The following is a 17,045-nucleotide window of genomic DNA, read 5'->3' on the forward strand; positions in this document are numbered from 1 at the left end:
GAGGGGAAATGAGGAAGCTGGAGAAATCTGTATTCATTCCTTGTGGTTGGAGGTTCCGAGGCGGAAGATGAGTCGCTCTCCAACCACAAGGGATGAATACAGATTTCTCCAGCTTCCTCATTTCCCCTCCCCCCACCTTTTCTCAGTCCCAACCCTCAGACTCAGCACCGCCTTCTTGACCTGCAATCTTCTTCCCGACCTCTCCGCCCCACCCCCTCTCCAGCCTATCAACCTCACCTTAACCTCCTTCCACCTATCGCATTCCCAATGCCCCTCCCCCAAGTCCCTCCTCCCTACCTTTTATCTTAGCCTGCTTGGCACACCTTCCTCACTCCTGAAGGAGAGCTTATGCCCGAAACGTCGATTCACCTTCTCCTTTGATGCTGCCTGACCTGCTGCGCTTTTCCAGCAACACATTTTTAAGCTCTGAACCCCAGCATCTGCAGTCCTCACTTTCTCCTAGTTAAATATTATATGATCATGACATAAATGATCAATTCACCCATCAGTTTCAAATCTGAGGTTTTCAAATTTTACAATTTTATGAAAGAGCAGCAGCATTCCGGGCAATAGTTACAAACCTGAGCAAAACAAGACCAGTTTCTCAATGTTATTACGTCATGTGTGGGATTTATATTACTGACACATGGTGAGAGTCCAAAGACATCCAGTCTGATATTTTTATTTTAATTGAGCCCAGTCCCCCTGGAAAGACTCCATTGACCATGTAGTGAAATTATTTGGTGTCTCTCTGGAAATACTCCACTGAGCCCAGTCTGAGACCCACTGGCTGATTCATCTCCATCACCGTCATGTAGCGCCACCTCCCATTACAGGCAGGAAGGTCCCCGGTTTCCTGCAGCTCACAGCTCATTCTACCCATCAGTCCCTCTCTACAATTGAGCTTCTATTTCTTTCTGCTCTCCACCTCCTTCTTTCACCCAGCCCTACTCAGCTCCTTACTGACCTTTCAGTTCCAGGTTCCGATACAGGGTTTGTTCCCGGAATGTTAACCTGGCTTCTCTCTCCACCAATGACTGAGACCAACCATCATCAGTTTACAGCTGGCAGGAGGCAGGGGGATGGGATGAAATTATTAGATGGATTTGTCAGTGCCCTTTAATCCCGCAGATTGTCAGTGGGGCAGAGTTTTCCCCGTCATCATCCCGTCCTGGATGGAAGAAGGGAAAGACCCTCTCAGTGAAAGTGTGGGTGAAAGTGTGGAAATGGGACATGCTGTCCGCATTGTAAAATGACACCTGTCCACCCTCATAGTCCAGGAAAACACCGATCTTCTGGGGATTCACACTCAGGGAGAGGGGTGTCAGTGAGGGGCAGGTGGCAGCAAAATAACCCCTTCCAGGATATAGCCTCACAATCCAGAATCCGGTCTCTGTGTTCAGTTTGATCCACCCTTTCCTCTTCACAGACTCTCGCGCCATTCCCAGAATCCACCAGCTCTTCTCCCCCACCTCCACCTCCCAGTAATGTCTCCCTGATGTGAATCCCTCTGATGCCAGGACACAATGCCAGGAATCAAACCTCTCCGGGGCATCATGGAGCGACTGCCGTTTGTCTCCGACTGTCACACTGGTCCGGTCCTCAGACAGAATGAGCCAAGGATTTGCTGTGATTGGATCCAGAGTCAGAGAGGCTGGAGCTAGGGGAGAGATCAAATAACACCATCAGAGGGCAATAGGGTGAGAAAGGCCAGGGAGAGTGAGGGGTTGAACGACAGTGAAGGGTTGAGCGATAGAGGGAAAATGGGTGTAGAGAAGAGATAGGACAAGTGCATAAAAGGGAAGTTTGAAAGTGGGGAGGGACAGGGAAAGAGAAGTGATTGAGGAAAAGTACAGTGAGTGATGAGAGTATGATAATGAGGAAGAAGGATGCATAAGGCAGAGGGCTGGGTAGGGAGAATTGAGGGAGGGAAAGTGAGAGGGATCAGTTATGGGTTGTGGGTGGGGAATTGGAATGCACGTGAAGAGCAGTTAGAGGTGGGAGAGAGTGCAGAGACGTGAGATAGAGAGGAGGGTTGGGGAGTAAGGAATGAGGATTGAGAGTGAGGAGGGTTAGGTGAGAGAGAGGAGGGGAGTGCAAAGGGGCAGTATGAGAGAGAGTTTTAGAGAATGAGGGGAAGCTCAGAAGGGGTTGAGCAATGCGAGGGTGAGTGCTTGGGTGAGAGCAATGAGAAAGGGTAAACTTAGGAGGGGTAGAAAGCAGGCTGGGGAATGTAGCATCATTTGGCAAGCTGGGAGGATTAGGGATAAGAAGGGGTAGTTGACGGGATAGGATGTGTGAGTGTATTGGTAAGGGGGAGTGTGCTGGATAGGTTAAACTGAAGCAGAATATAAGGAGAGACCGAGGGGCAGAGAGTGTGGCAGATGTGAATGGAGTGAAAGTGAGGAGAGAGCAAGGGTATATGGGACAGCATACGGGAATGTCAGATGGTGGCGGTCAGATGGGGGGTCTAATGGGCAGAGTGAGGGGCGTGCGGAGAGGTGGGGGGGGATGAAAGGGTTTGTGAGAGAGAATACTGTGAACAGGATGAGGAGAGGGCATAGTGAGGGAGAGGAGAGACTGACAGAGAGGGGGCATGGACAGGTAAGGGAGATGGCTAAGTCCAGGAGGATGACATGTATTGGGAGGGAAGAGTAGGGTAGGAGAGTGAGGGTAATGGAAGGTAGATGTGAGAGGAAAAGGAAAGGTATTATAAGAGGAGGGGAGAATAATGGGGGAGCGAGACCACAGAGCACAATAACAAGATGAAGCAAGGGTGAGGGGAAAGGGAGAGTGGGGGAGGGGAGAAGAAGTGGAGGGTGGGTGAATTCAAGGGGAAGGGGAGAGTGAGATGATGTGAGTGGATGGGAATGGAGATAGCAAGGGGAAGCAGGAGTGATGGGCAGCAAGTGAGTGTAGAGACTGAGCGAGGGAGTACAGTGGGGTTACATTTGTAAGGGAGGATTTAAGGAAGGAGGATGGGAGCATGATAAACAGTGGGAAGAAATAAGAGGCAGGGAATGGCAGAGTGAAGGCTTGGGGGAAGTGATGGAAGAGAGAATGAGTAGAAGCTGAATAGGGATGTGGGAGAAGGTGTGGGGGTTTTGTGAAGGGAGGGGACTGTTTGGGATAGGGTAAGGGAGAGTGAGTGACAGCATAGAATGGGAGGGTGAGGACATGAGGACAACAAAAATAAGTGGACAGTTGAGGTTTGGAGATTGGGAGAGTGAGTGGAGAGTTGAGTGATGGAAAAAGTGGTGAATGAGGGGATGAGTGAAAGAGGGATGATTAGACTAGATTCCCTACAGTGTGGAAACAGGCCCTTTGACCCAACGAGTCCACACTGATTCTCCGAAACGTGACCCACCCCAACCCATTTCCCCTCTGACTAATGCACCTAACACTATGGGCAATTTAGCATGGTCAATTCATCTGACTTGCACATCTTTGGACTGTGGGAGGAAACCGGAGCACCCGGAGGAAACCCACGCAGACACGGGGAGAATATGCAAGCTCCACACAAGACAGTTGCCCAAGGTTGGTGCTGTGAGGCAGCAGTGCTAACCACTGAGAGTGAAGAGGAAGGAATGGCTGAGTTGGAGGTGAGAAAGACAAGTTACTTTTGGGCATGGGAGAGATGAGTGAGTGGGGTGAGTGAAGGGTATATAAGGGGGAGGGGTGGGTTAAGAGTAAGGGGAATAAAGTGAGATGCGGAAGTGAGAAAGTAACAAAATACGGTCTTGTGCAGATTGTGGAGGTGACTGAATTGGAGGATGAGGTGAGGTTTGTGTGAGGAGGAGAGGAAAGTAAAGATGAGGGGAGTGTAAGGACGAGAGGAGAGAGTTGGGTCTTGGGAATTGAGGAAGTCTGTGGAACATGTGGGAGGCGACTGGATCCAAGGATGATGTGGAAATTGAGTGAAGTGGAGACAAGAGTGATGGGGAAGGGGAGTGTGAGGAGGCATGATTAAAAGAGAGGGGAGAATCAGGAATGGGAAAATCATGGCAGAGCAATTATGGAGGAATGCAGTGGAGGGGGAAGACAAATGTGAGATAGGATTGAGGGGCAGTGCGAGGCAGAGGGTGGGAGCAGAGCAAGGTTGAGGGGAGAGTGGCCGGATTGGGAAGCTGTGCTCAAGAGGATAGTGAGGGTGAGGGAAGAGTGGGCTGAGAGGGTGGGAGGAGTGATCAGGAGGGGGCTGTGAGATTGAGGGGGAAGGGCAGAGCAGGTGGGATTGAGGGAGCATTGATGGGAAGGGACAATTGGAGAGTGTAGGCAATCAGAGTGTCAGGGGATGGTGGAGTGACAAGGAGAGTGAGGATTGGAGACTGAGGTGGAGGGAAGTCTGAGGTGGAGGGGAGAGGGAATTGTGAAGGTTGGACAATGAAGGGAGTGTGGGGGAGGACTGAATGGTGAACAATTTAGAGGAATGAATGGATGTGGGGAATGTGGAGGTGAGTTGGGTGGATGGTGGATAATGCAGTGAGGCTGTGTGTTGGGCTATGCGACAGTTAATGGCAGGTACAAACCAAGAGGACAATGAGATTGAGGGGAGGTGACCAGATGGGAAGCTGAGGAGTGATCTTATAGAATTTTTAAAAATTATGAGAGACATGGATAGGGTGAATAGTTAGGGTCTTTTTTTCCCCTGTAGGGTAGTCCTAAAGTAGAGGGTATAAGTTTAAGTTGAGAGAAGTAAGAAGTAATACGGACCAAAGGGGCATTTTCTTTTCATGCAGAGGGTAGTGCGTGTATGGAATGAGCTGCCAGAAGAAGTCTTGGAGGCTGCTACAATTGCAACATTCAAAACGCATCTGGATGGGTGAATGATTGGAAGGGTTTAGAGGGATATGGGCCAAATGCTGGCAAATGGTCTGGGTCAGTTTGGGGTATCTGGTCAGTGTGGATGATTTGGATGGAAGAGTCTGTTTACATGCCATGTGACATCTGTCACTCCCTCTGAATAACTTCCTAAATATTGCAATGGTTTCTGTCTCCTTTCAGGCAGTGAGTTCTTGATGCTCACAGTCGTCTGGGTGAGTAATTTCTCTCCAAAATACCTGTGCCTTCCCTTCAACCTATTTCCCCAGTTATTGACCATTCCATTAAGGGGAAAAGTACCCTGAAATTTACCCAATCTATAATCATCATGTTTTTCTACACCTTCATCAGATCCACCTCTCAGCCTCCTGTGTAGGGCTAGCAAATCCCCCGCCAGGATATTGGTCCCTTTCCAATTCAGTTGCAGCCAGTCCATCTTATACAGGTCACTTCTACCCCAGAAGAGATCCCATTAGCCCAAAAATATGAATCCTTGTTCCTTGCACAGGCTCCTCAGCCATACATTCTGCCTTATCCTCCTATTTCTATTGTCACTAGCACAGATATAATTACCCTGGAGGACCTACTTTTTAGTCTTTTGCATTACTGTTAGAAATAATGCAATGTTTAAGTTCGCTTGGTGTCAGTGAACTTTTCTACTATAAACAATATCATCAAACTGATGACTTTCTCATTGTCACAAAGCTGTGTCTGTGACCTCACTGCTCCCAGATTGATTCTCTCATTTCCTACATTACAACTGTGAATATTCCACAAAAACACTTCAATGGTTCAGAAGCTCTTTGGGCTACGATGTGGGCACATGGGCAATATTTAAATACAATTTGATTTATCATATTCTCCTCTGTAATGATTTATTTGCTACTAGGAGGTGAGTTAATTATTCACATGGCTACTCATTGTTTCTTTATTGTCCATTTCCTTCCATGTTCCCAACATCCCCAATCACTCCGTTCCCTCACCTGGAAATAATGGCATTGTTCACGTCACCTGACCCCTCCTGCATGATGACCTTAACCCTTCTCACATTCCAAACCTTTGAAAAACTGACCAGGATCATTGCACTGAATCACAACCCTCAGACTGGATTGGGCCTCTGATCAAATGCTTTCAACGGCCAATGGGTTCACTGCTTGATCAAGAGATTATTCAAAGTATTGTCTCAGTAGCTCAATGGTTAGTGCTGTTGCCTCACAACACCAGGGAGTTTGTTTTGATTCCAGCCTCAGGCAAATGTCTGTGTCTGCATGGGGTTTTTCCCACAGTCCTAAAATTGCAGTTTTTGTTGAGGGTTGTGCAGGCTAGGTGGATTATCCATGTGAAATGTAGAGTTACAGAGATAATGGTGGGAGCTTGAGTCTGGTGGGATGATCTTCACAGGATTGGAATGGTCTGAATGGGCTGAATTTACCTGCTTTAACATTGCAGGGATTTTGTGATTCTATCAGCCTCACTATCTGAAAACTGTCTTTTCATCCTTCATTATGGAAATTTACAAATATTTCCACCTTGTTGAACAGTTGACTATATTAAATCTATAGATATGTATCAGGCTCAGCAGGTCTGGCAACATCTGTGGAGAGAAATTAAAGTTAGCGTTTTGGGTTGAGTGAACTTTGCACAGAACTGATGGTAACTCAGGGGATACCACGAGGCTGCTTGATGGTGGTAGTGGTTGTGGTGGTAGAGTGGGGTGGGGATGGGGAGGGGAGTGGGGAGAAAGAGTTCAGGCCTTAATTCCAGGAAGAAGTGCAGAACCCTAGGATCATCCTGATGGAAGATGAAGGTGTAAAGGGGTTGCACATCCATGGTAAAGAGGATGCAGCTGGAGCCCACAAACTGGGAATTCTGAAACTGGCATAAAGTGTCTGATGAATCACAGATATAAATGGACAGGAACTGGACAAGGGAGAAAAGACTGAGTAATGGTAGGATGTGATGCATTCTATGGGGCAGGAGCAGGAAGAAACAATGGGTTTGCCTGGGCAGTCCTGTTGGTGTATTTTGGGAAAGAGGTAGAAGCGAGCTGTGGAGGACTGGGGCATTATAGCTGGGAGGCAGTGGGGAGGGTGATTACCAGATGAAATTAGGTCGGTGACCATACTTGGCACAATGGCCTGATGTTCCATTCTGGCTTCATAGTCCAGGAAGCGATGAGGAGTTATGAAAGAGCTGACGCTCAGCCTCTGCATTGTAGAGATCAGTCTGCGAGACAACAACAGCCCCACCCTGATCAGCAGGCTTCATAATAAAGTCAGGGTTGGATCTGAGACCACTCAGTTCTTGGGAGGATAGGTTGGAAGGGTAAGAGGGGCACCGATGTCATGTCAACAAATCTGAATGAAGAGATCTTGTGCAGATAAAAGTCAAGGGGGAAGGGTCCAGGTGGATGGAGAATGTTGGAGGTGGGCAAAGGGTCTGTGGGACGGGGAGAGGACTCTTGTCCAAAGAAACTGACTGCACTTTGTGCTCTCAGATCTAACTCTGACTTTGTTATGAAGCCTGCTCATCAGGACGGCACTGCTGTAATCTGGCAGACTGACCTCTACATTACAGAGGCTGAGCTCTCAAATACCTCCAATCTCCCCTTGAGCTGTTGCAGTAATTTCTGTTTTTGTCTCTGATTTATAGAATCCACAGTTCTTTCAGTTGATATTTATCTGGCTACTGTTTTCACCACTGACCACTTCAGTAAGACCATCACACACCTTCTATTACACAATGTAGCAACTCCTTCTATTCACAAAACTATTTAAATCTTACATTCCCCACTTGTCCCCTCTTCCTCCATTCTCACCCAGCCAACTTGCAATGTCCACTCGGCTCTCACCTTCACTTAGTCTATCACGATGCCTCTCTACCCTCCCTCAACATCTCTGTTTCCATTTCTGGAGATAGACTGTTCACCTATACCCACCAACTTCAACAGTTACTTGGACTGTACATCCTCGCAGCCTGCTTCCTGTAAAGACTCCATTCCATTCTCCCTGTTCCTCCATCTTTGTCATATTCATTCCGATGAGGCCAACCTTGACAAGAGAGCTTGCAAAATGTCCATCTTCTTCCTCAACCAAGCATTGCCCAGCATTGATATTGTCAGAGCCCTGGACTGGATCCGCACCATCTCTGGCACTTCAGTTCTCTTTCCACCTAACACAGTGATAGGGTACCCCTTGTCCTTACCTATCATCTCACCTGCATCCACGTCCAGCAGATCATCAGACACTACTTCCAGGACCTCCAGCCAGATCCTACCACCAGACACACATTCACCTCCTCTCCCATAACCACCTTCCAGAGGGACCGTTCCTTCCGGGACACTATGGTCCACACATCCTTCACTTCCAACACCCACCCACAGCCCCATGATACTGCCCTCCTGATACTGCTGAAGGTGTAAATCCTCCCTCCTCAATATTTAAAGGGCCCAAACATACCCTCCAGGTGAAGCAGCACTTTACCTGCACTTCCCACAATCTAGTCTATTGCACTCACTGCTCACAATGTAGTCTCCTCTCCATTGGAGAAATGAAATGTACACTGGGTGACTACTTCACAGAATATCTACGTGCTGTTCACAAAAAAAGACTCTGAGATTCCAGCTGCCTGCCACTTTAAAGCACCACTCTGTTCCCTGTCCAACATCTCTGTCTCAGGCTTGCTGCAGTGCTCCAGTGGAGCTCAGCGCAGGCTGGAAGAACAACACTTAATTTCCACTTTGGGACCCTGCAGCTCTCCGTACTCAATAGTGAGGTCAATCATTTTAGGGCCTGAGCTCTCTTATGTCCTAGCTCCCTACCCCACAAACCCAGCTTTGCTATCACATAGTCAGCCATTATATACCACCTATTGTTAGGCACTAACTGTCTCCATTGACAGTTATTCACCCTCCTAGCCTAATCATTATCCACTCCTTTGACTTTCTAATGTTTTTCTCACACTTTGGGGTCTATCCCACCTATCGTTTACTCATTAGGCCCTCCCCCCACCCTATTTTCTGCATATAAACTGACATTTTCCAAGCTACCATCAGTACTGAGGAAAGGTCATTCAATCTGAAAGGTGAATGAAACTATTGAGGAGCAGGTAAGCATGCTGGAACAGATAGAGATTGAGGAAGCTGATGTATTGAAAATTTTGACAAACATTAAAATTGACAAGTCGCCAGGGCCAGACCAGATTTGTCCTCGGCTGCTTTGGGAAGTGAGAAATGTGATTGCTTCGCCGCTTGTGAAGATCTTTGCATCCTCGTTCTCCACCAGAGTCGTACTGAAGGACTGGAGGGAGGCAAATGTAACTCCTTTCTTCAAGAAAGGAAATAGGGAAATCCCCGGCAATTACAGACCAGTCAGTCTCATGTCTGTCATCTGCAAGGTGTTAGAAAGGATTCTGAGGGATAGGATTTATGACCATCTGGAAGAGCATGGCTTGATTAAAGGCAGTCAGCATGGCTTTGTGAGGGGCAGGTCATGCCTCACAAATCTTATTGTGTTCTTTGAGGATGTTATTAGACAAGTTGATGAGGGTCGAGCGGTGGATGTTGTGTATCTGGACTTCAGTAAGGCATTTGATAAGGTTCCCCATGGTAGGCTCGTTCAGAAGGTCAGGAGGAATAGGATACAGGGAAATTTAGCTGTCTGGATACAGAATTGGCTGGTCAACAGAAGACAGCGAGTGGTAGTGGAAGGAAAATATTCTGCCTCGAAGGCAGTGGTAAGAGGTGTTTCACAGGGCTCTGTTCTTGGGCCTCTACTCTTTGTAATTTTTATTAATGACTTGGATGAGGAGATTGAAGGATGGCTTAGCAAGTTTGCAGACGACACAAAGGTTGGAGGTGTCATTGAAAGTATAGAGGACTGTTGTAGGCTGCAGCGTGACATTGACAGGATGCAGAGATGGGCTGAGAGGTGGCAGATGGAGTTCAACCTGGATAAATGCGAGGTGATGCATTTTGGAAGGTCGAACTTGAAAGTTGAGTACAGGATTAAAGACAGGATTCTTGGCAGTGTGGAGGAACAGCAGGATCTTGGTGTGCAGGTACATAGATCCCTTAAAATTGCCACCCAGGTGGACAGGGTTGTTAAGAAAGCATATGATGTTTTGGCTTTCATTAACAGGGGGATTGAGTTTAAGAGCCGTGAGATCTTGTTGCAGTTCTATAAAACTTTGGTTCTGGTCGCCCTATTATAGGAAAAATGTGGATGCTTTGGAGAGGGTTCAGAGGAGGTCGACCAGGATGCTGCCTGGAATTGAGGGCTTATTTTACGAAGAGAGTTTGACTGAGCTCGGACTTTTTTTACTGGAAAAAAAGGAGAGAGGGGACCTAATTGAGGTGATAATGAAAGGCATAGATAGAGTTGATAGCCAGAAACTTTTTCCTAGGGCAGAAATTGTTAACATGAGGGGTCATAGTTTTAAGCTGTTTGGCGGAAAGTATAGAGCGGACGTCAGAGGTGGGTTCTTTACGCAGAGAGTTGTGAGAGCATGGAATGCGTTGCCAGTAGCAGTTGTGGAAGTGAGGTCATTGGGGATATTTAAGAGACTGCTGGACATGCATATGGTCACATAAATTTGAGAGTTTGTACATTAGGTTTACCTCACAGGAGGATCAATGGTTGGCACAACATCGTGGGCTGAAGGGCCTGTTCTGTGCTGTACTGTTCTATGTTCTATGTTAACACTGATTTCTCTCCACAGATGTTGGCAGACCTGCCAAGCTTTTCAAACAATTTCTGTTTTTGTTTCTCACACAATCCCCATTAGATGTGTGCCTGTTAGAACATAGAACATAGAACAATACAGCACAGAACAGGCCCTTCGGCCTAGCTTAAGCACCTATCCATGTACCTATCCAATTGCCGCTTAAAGGTCACCAATGATTCTGACTCTGCCACTCCCACAGGCAGCGCATTCCATGCCCCCACCACTCTCTGGGTAAAGAACCTACCCCTGACATCCCCCCTATACCTTCCACCCTTCACCTTAAATTTATGTCCCCTTGTAGCACTCTGTTGTACCCGGGGAAAAAGTCTCTGACTGTCTACTCTATCTATTCCCCTGATCATCTTATAAACCTCTATCAAGTCACCCCTCATCCTTCGCCGTTCCAATGAGAAAAGGCCTAGCACTCTCAACCTATCCTCGTACGACCTATTCTCCATTCCAGGCAACATCCTGGTAAATCTCCTCTGCACCCTCTCCAAAGCTTCCACATCTTTCCTAAAGTGAAGCGACCAGAACTGCACACAGTACTCCAAATGTGGCCTAACCAAGGTCCTGTACAGCTGCAACATCACCTCACGACTCTTGAATTCAATCCCTCTGCTAATGAACGCTAATACACCATAGGCCTTCTTTCAAGCTCTATCTACCTGAGTGGAACTTTCAAAGAGCTACGAACATAGACCCCAAGATCCCTCTGCTCCTCCACCTTACTAAGAGCCGTACCGTTAACCCTGTATTCTTATTTGTCCTTCCAAAATGGACAACCTCACACTTGACAGGGTTGAACTCCATCTGCTACTCCTCAGCCCAGCTCTGCATCATATCTAAGTCCCTTTGCAGCCGACAAAAGCCCTCCTCACTATCCACAACTCCACCAATCTTCGTATCGTCTGCAAATTTACTGACCCACCCTTCGACTTCCTCTTCCAAGCCATTAATAAAAATTACAAACAGCAGAGGACCCAGAACTGATCCCTGCGGAACTCCATGTGTAACTGGGCTCCAGGCTGAATATTTACCATCTACCACCACTCTCTGACTTCGACCGGTTAGCCAGTTCTCTATCCACTGGCCAAATTTCCCACTATCCCATGCCCCCTGACTTTCCGCATAAGCCTACCATGGGGAACCTTATCAAATGCCTTACTAAAATCCATGTACACTACATCCACTGCTCTACCCTCATCCACATGCTTGGTCACCTCCTCAAAGAATTCAATAAGACTTGTAAGGCAAGACCTACCCCTCACAAATCCATGCTGGCTGTCCCTAATCAATCCAGATACTCATAAATCCTATCCCTCAGTACCCGTTCCATTACTTTGCCTACCACCGAAGTAAGGCTAACTGGCCTGTAATTCCCGGGGTTATCCCTATTCCCTTTTTTGAACAGGCGCACAACATTCACCACTCTCCAGTCCCCTGGTACCACCCCCGTTGACAGTGAAGATGAAAAGATCATTGCCAACGGCTCTCCAATTTCCTCTCTTGCTTCCCACATAAGCCTAGGATATATCCCGTCACGCCTGGGGGACTTGTCTATCCTCAAGTTTTTCAAAATGCCCAACACATCTTCCTTCCTAACAAGTATCTCCTCTAGCTTACCAGTCCGTTTCATACTCTCCTCTTCAACAATATGGTCCCTCTCATTTGTAAATACTGAAGAAAAGTACTCATTCAAACCCTCTCCTATCTCTTCCGACTCAATACACAGTCTCCCAGTACTGTCCTTGATCGGACCTACCCTCGTTCTCGGCATTCTATGTTTCTCACATATGCATAAAAGGCCTTGGGGTTATCCTTGATCCTACCCGCCAAAGATTTTTCATGCCCTCTCTTAGCTCTCCTAATCCCTTTCTTCAGCTCCCTCCTGGCTATCCTGTATCCCTCCAACGTTCTGTCTGAACCTTGTTTCCTCAACCTTATGTAAGCCTCCTTCTTCCTCTTTACTAGACATTCAACCTCCCTCGTCAACCAAGGTTCCCTCACACGACCATTTCTTTTCTGCCTGACAGGTACATACATATCAAGGACACGTCGTATCTGTTCCTTGAAAAAGTTCCACATTTCAACAACATCCTTCTCTGACAGCCTATGCTCCCAATTTATGCTCCTCAGATCCTGTCTTGCAGCATCATATTTACCATTCCCCCAATTGTAAAACCTACCCTGTTGCACGCACCTATCTCTCTCCATAACCAAGGTGAAAGTCACAGAATTGTGGTCACCATCACCAAAATGCTCACCCACTAACAAGCCCATCACTTGTCCCGGTTCATTACCGAGTACCAAATCCAATATGGCCTCCCCTCTGGTCGGACAATCTACATACTGAGTTAGAAAAGCTTCCTGGACACACTGCACAAACACAGCCCCATCCAATCTACTTGATCTAAAGAGCTTCCAATCAATATTTGGGAAGTTGAAATTGCCCATGACTACTACCCTGTGGCTTCTGCACCTTTCCAAAATCTGTTTCTCCACATCTCTGCTGGGGGGCCTATAGTAAACACCCAACAAGGTGACTGCTCCTTTCCTATTTCTGACTTCAGCCCATACTTCACATCCCCCTGGAACTGCCTTTCTGCAGCCATTATACCATTGTTAACACTGTTAACACTGGCGCTTTAATATCAGTGTCTTCCTGATATTATGAGAAAAACTGTTCCTCCAATGTCACTCCAGATGGAGCCAGTCCACTCTCCTCTCAAAATCCTGTTTCCGTGCTCTATTCCTCTGGTTAGACAGAACCCTTCACTGCTGTGACACACAGCACTGATGGCTTCAGACACCTATCCAAATGGACCCACAGAAAGTACAATGTTTCCAGGGAGCCTTTCCCAGAATTAACAACTAGTGATGTGAAGATGCAAACTGGGGCCTTACAGCCTCTGCACAACTGGATCTATCATCATGAAAATGAACATACGTGTTTACCTGGGTGAATGGTGTGTATCATTTCTTTCCAGACTATGTACTGTAAAGGGCCAGTGAACTGCCTGAGAGACAGAGAGGCATCAGTAGCTGAGAGATTATTCCACTCATCACTAACCCTGTAAACATTAAACAGTTGTTGTAATAAATTCTGCTTTGTTTGAACATTCATGAAATTATTTAAACATTCAAGCTTTCAGCATTGTTTGCATTTGAGTGAATAGGCCAGAAAGTGAAATGTTCATCTTATTTTTGTAACTAATCCAAACAGAATTTGATAATGCAAGGGCAAGGGTTGGAAATTCTCAGGTTCAGAGAAAGGCCCATGTCCTGATAAGAGATCGGGTAATGAGACATCATACACCATGGAGACGATAAACATTCTCTCCATCCCCTTGCTGTATTATAAACAGAACTTGTGGAGCAGAGACAAAGAAACTGAAACATCTAGATGCTTTGTGTCCAACTATGCAAGACATGAGTCCCCCAACCCTTCAAAAATGCTGCTCCTCTACATCCAGCCTCTTGACCATCTCTGACTTTAGTCTCTTCCCCCATTGGAGGTTGGACCTTCAGCTGCCAAGACCCTCAGCTCTGGAATTCCCTCCCTGCGCCTCTCCATCTCTCTATTCCTCTTCCCTCCTTTAAGATTCACTAAATCCTGCAAAAGTTATTTGCATTAATATCTCGGTGTCATTTTTATTTTATTGATTTCTAAAGCTCCTGTGAAGCAGCTCAAGACATTAGAGGTGCTCATTAAATACAGAAAAGTATTACAGTGAAAAGGTTAAACAGTGAGTTTGCATTCTCAAAGTACACCCCATTCTCCCTTTATACTCTGGCTGTCTCGGGTCAGTCAGGAGCCATGCAGGGACAGGGATGGCCATTCCCTGGAAACATGGGCCGTGTGTCTCTCACAGGGTCAGGGGGAAGGTCACAGTCACACAAACAGCCCAAATCAGGGCAGTGATCACTTCCAGCCTGAGAACCAGGTTATATTACTTACAAGCATCCTGTCTTTGTTTACAATATTGTTGAACAGTTTTATCAAAGCTAATACTGTTTCAATCTGCAATAAGCTTCTTCTTAGAAAAACACTTGTGTTTGAATCATAACCAGAGTTATTGTCGTCCGATAAACGATCCTTTAAAGCAGCGACAATAATCAGGCAATAAACTATAATAACCGGCCACTGAGTTATTGAGCAAACTGTGCAGAGTTTCAGTAAAGAGCATGTCCTACCTTCTCTTCCGACAAGCTTCCTCCTGAAAGAAATGAATCACAAACAGTGAGGATGGCAGTAACAGATTTCGGGAGGAGACAGACAGGCTGCTGAAATGAGCAGACACAACACGGGAGTGTAAAGTGATACATTTTGGAAGGAAGATTGAGGAGAGGGTAAAATAAACTGGAACTGCCCATCAATCCCGCTCACAGACACAGTGACTCTCACATTCCCACTGTCCCAGACACACCCACACAGTCTCCACATGGAACTAGAACTGGATTCCAATGGGAGTTCCAGGAGATAATTAAACTTTGGGAACACGGACATAATAATTAAGCAACGACCAAGGTCACAACACATTCCCGGGAGACGTCGGTTTTTCTGCAAACAGTGTGGGGGCAGTTAGTTCTGTGACAACATTAGAACCGTCCAGGAAGAAATTCAATGTAATTCCTTTTTTTCAGTAATTACTACATCAACGTAACAATTATCACCAGCTTTTATTTGTAACTGGGTGAAATTTCCATTACCTAACCTGGAATATATTCCCTCACCTTCAGAAATATCAGCTCGTCTTTTTGCTCCATCTGTTTCTGCAACTTTGAGAGTTTCTCCTGAATAGAATTTAAATTCTCCTGAATCTCTCGAAGGTTTCTCTCCATTGGTTCTACAACCCTCTCCTCTTCTTCCCTGAGGTCTCTGAGTAAACGCTGCTCTTTCTCAATGAGAATCTGGTGCATTTTAGTGAACTCGGATGTGATGTGGGTCTGCAGACTGCTCGCCTGTTCCTACCAAATGAAATGTGAAACCTCATTAATGTCCCGCGATAAAGGGAACAAAACTAACCGAGATCCCAGAGAATCAGCACAGGGAGAGCTCACCCTCACTTCGGAAATCTTCCGTTTCTGGGTCAGTTCTGTTTGTAGAACCGCCGATCTCTTCTCTGTGAGAGAATCTAAGGAAGATTTCAGCTGATCCTGGGATTGGGAGAGATATTACAGAATTAATGTGCCAGAACACAAACGCATAATAAAGCCCTTAGTTTAAAAAAAAATCCCTTTTACCTTGTAAGACTCAACAGCCTCATTGATCGGCAGGAAGCGGTGCTCTCTGTGTTCCCGCGAATCTCTACAAATCAGACAGATCAATTTCTTGTCAGTTTCACAAAACAGTTTTAGATCTTCCTGATGTTTCTCACAGTGAGGTTTACTTTTCTCCTCTTTCACTTCCAGTTTTAAATTTCGAGTCTCCTCGGTCAGATTCGCCAAGGCCCGATTTACCCTGAGGTTTCTTTCCGGAAACTTCTCTCGACATTGCGGGCAGGAGTTTATCCTCATGTTTTTCCAACTCTGGGTGATACAGGAGCGGCAGAAGTTGTGTCCACACTCCAGTGTAACCGGGTCGGTGAAGAAATCCAGACAAATAGGACAAATAGTCTCCTCGGTCAGTCTCAGGAGCTGCTGTCTGGAAGCCATATTCACCCTCAGCACTTCCTGATTCAAACCGCTTTCAGTTTCAATGTGGCTGCGCTGGTCAACACATTCAGTTTAATCACTGACTGACAGATTTCACTGGAATTGTCAGCGAAGAATCACTAGTAACTATGTTTTATCAAGACTTTGACCGGGAAAACAGTGAAAAACAATATTTTGAAGGAGATACAGGGTTAGAACGCCGCGGGGGCTTTGACCCCGGCGCGGTAAGGTGCGGAGAAAGTTGCTTTTGGGGGAGGGGACAGTGTGTGTCTGAGAGAGAGAAAGAGAGAGCGCGGGTGAGAGGAACAGGTGGAGATGGCGGGGAGCCAGTAGTCCCTGAACTCACTGCCGATCACAGACCCTCTGGTGATACCCTGGGTCAGATCTGGATCCGTAACCTGAATTGTGTCATGATGGCTGGCACTCAATCTCAAACACAAAGAACTATAAAATGATCAGATGGTTTTGCGATAACAGATGCAGAAATGGGATTCCGAGGTTCTTGCATTTATGTAGCGCCTTTCGCAACAATAGTCCATAACTAATAGGACATGTACAAACTCCACACAGAGAGTCGCCCGAGGCTGGATCTCGGGCGCTGTGAGGCAGCAGTGCGAACCACTGAGCCACCGTGCTGCCCTCCAACAGTCTGGTCATCCGACAGTCCTCACACTGAAAAGGATAGACCGATTACCCATTTCATTTTCCGATTGTACTTTTCAGGATTGTACTTTGTACACGTTGTCCGCTCGTTTTCCTTAGATCATTTCGGGTGGAGTTATTGTCTGGGATGTATTGAGGCGTTGTATGAACGCAGCCTTCTCATTGTTACCCCTTATTGT

The 17,045-nt window shown here is 46.6% G+C and overlaps 1 protein-coding gene across 1 annotated transcript; it reads right to left on the minus strand.

Annotated features, from left to right (window-relative positions):
• Positions 1-666: 666 nt before the first annotated feature.
• On the minus strand, positions 667-16,262 carry LOC148140087 (zinc-binding protein A33-like). Its single transcript, XM_087979288.1, has 6 exons — positions 15,793-16,262; positions 15,610-15,705; positions 15,283-15,516; positions 14,743-14,765; positions 13,504-13,619; positions 667-1,660 (listed from the first exon to the last, which is right to left on the minus strand). The coding sequence occupies exons 1-6, from the start codon at positions 16,201-16,203 to the stop codon at positions 1,110-1,112; spliced, it is 1,431 nt and encodes a 476-aa protein (XP_087835414.1). The 5' UTR covers positions 16,204-16,262; the 3' UTR covers positions 667-1,109.
• Positions 16,263-17,045: the final 783 nt, after the last annotated feature.

This window comes from Chiloscyllium plagiosum, unplaced genomic scaffold (genome assembly GCF_037043375.1).
Source record: "Chiloscyllium plagiosum isolate Xiang-an unplaced genomic scaffold, Cpla_swu_hap1 HiC_scaffold_35, whole genome shotgun sequence".
NCBI classification, from domain to species: Eukaryota; Metazoa; Chordata; class Chondrichthyes; order Orectolobiformes; family Hemiscylliidae; genus Chiloscyllium; species Chiloscyllium plagiosum.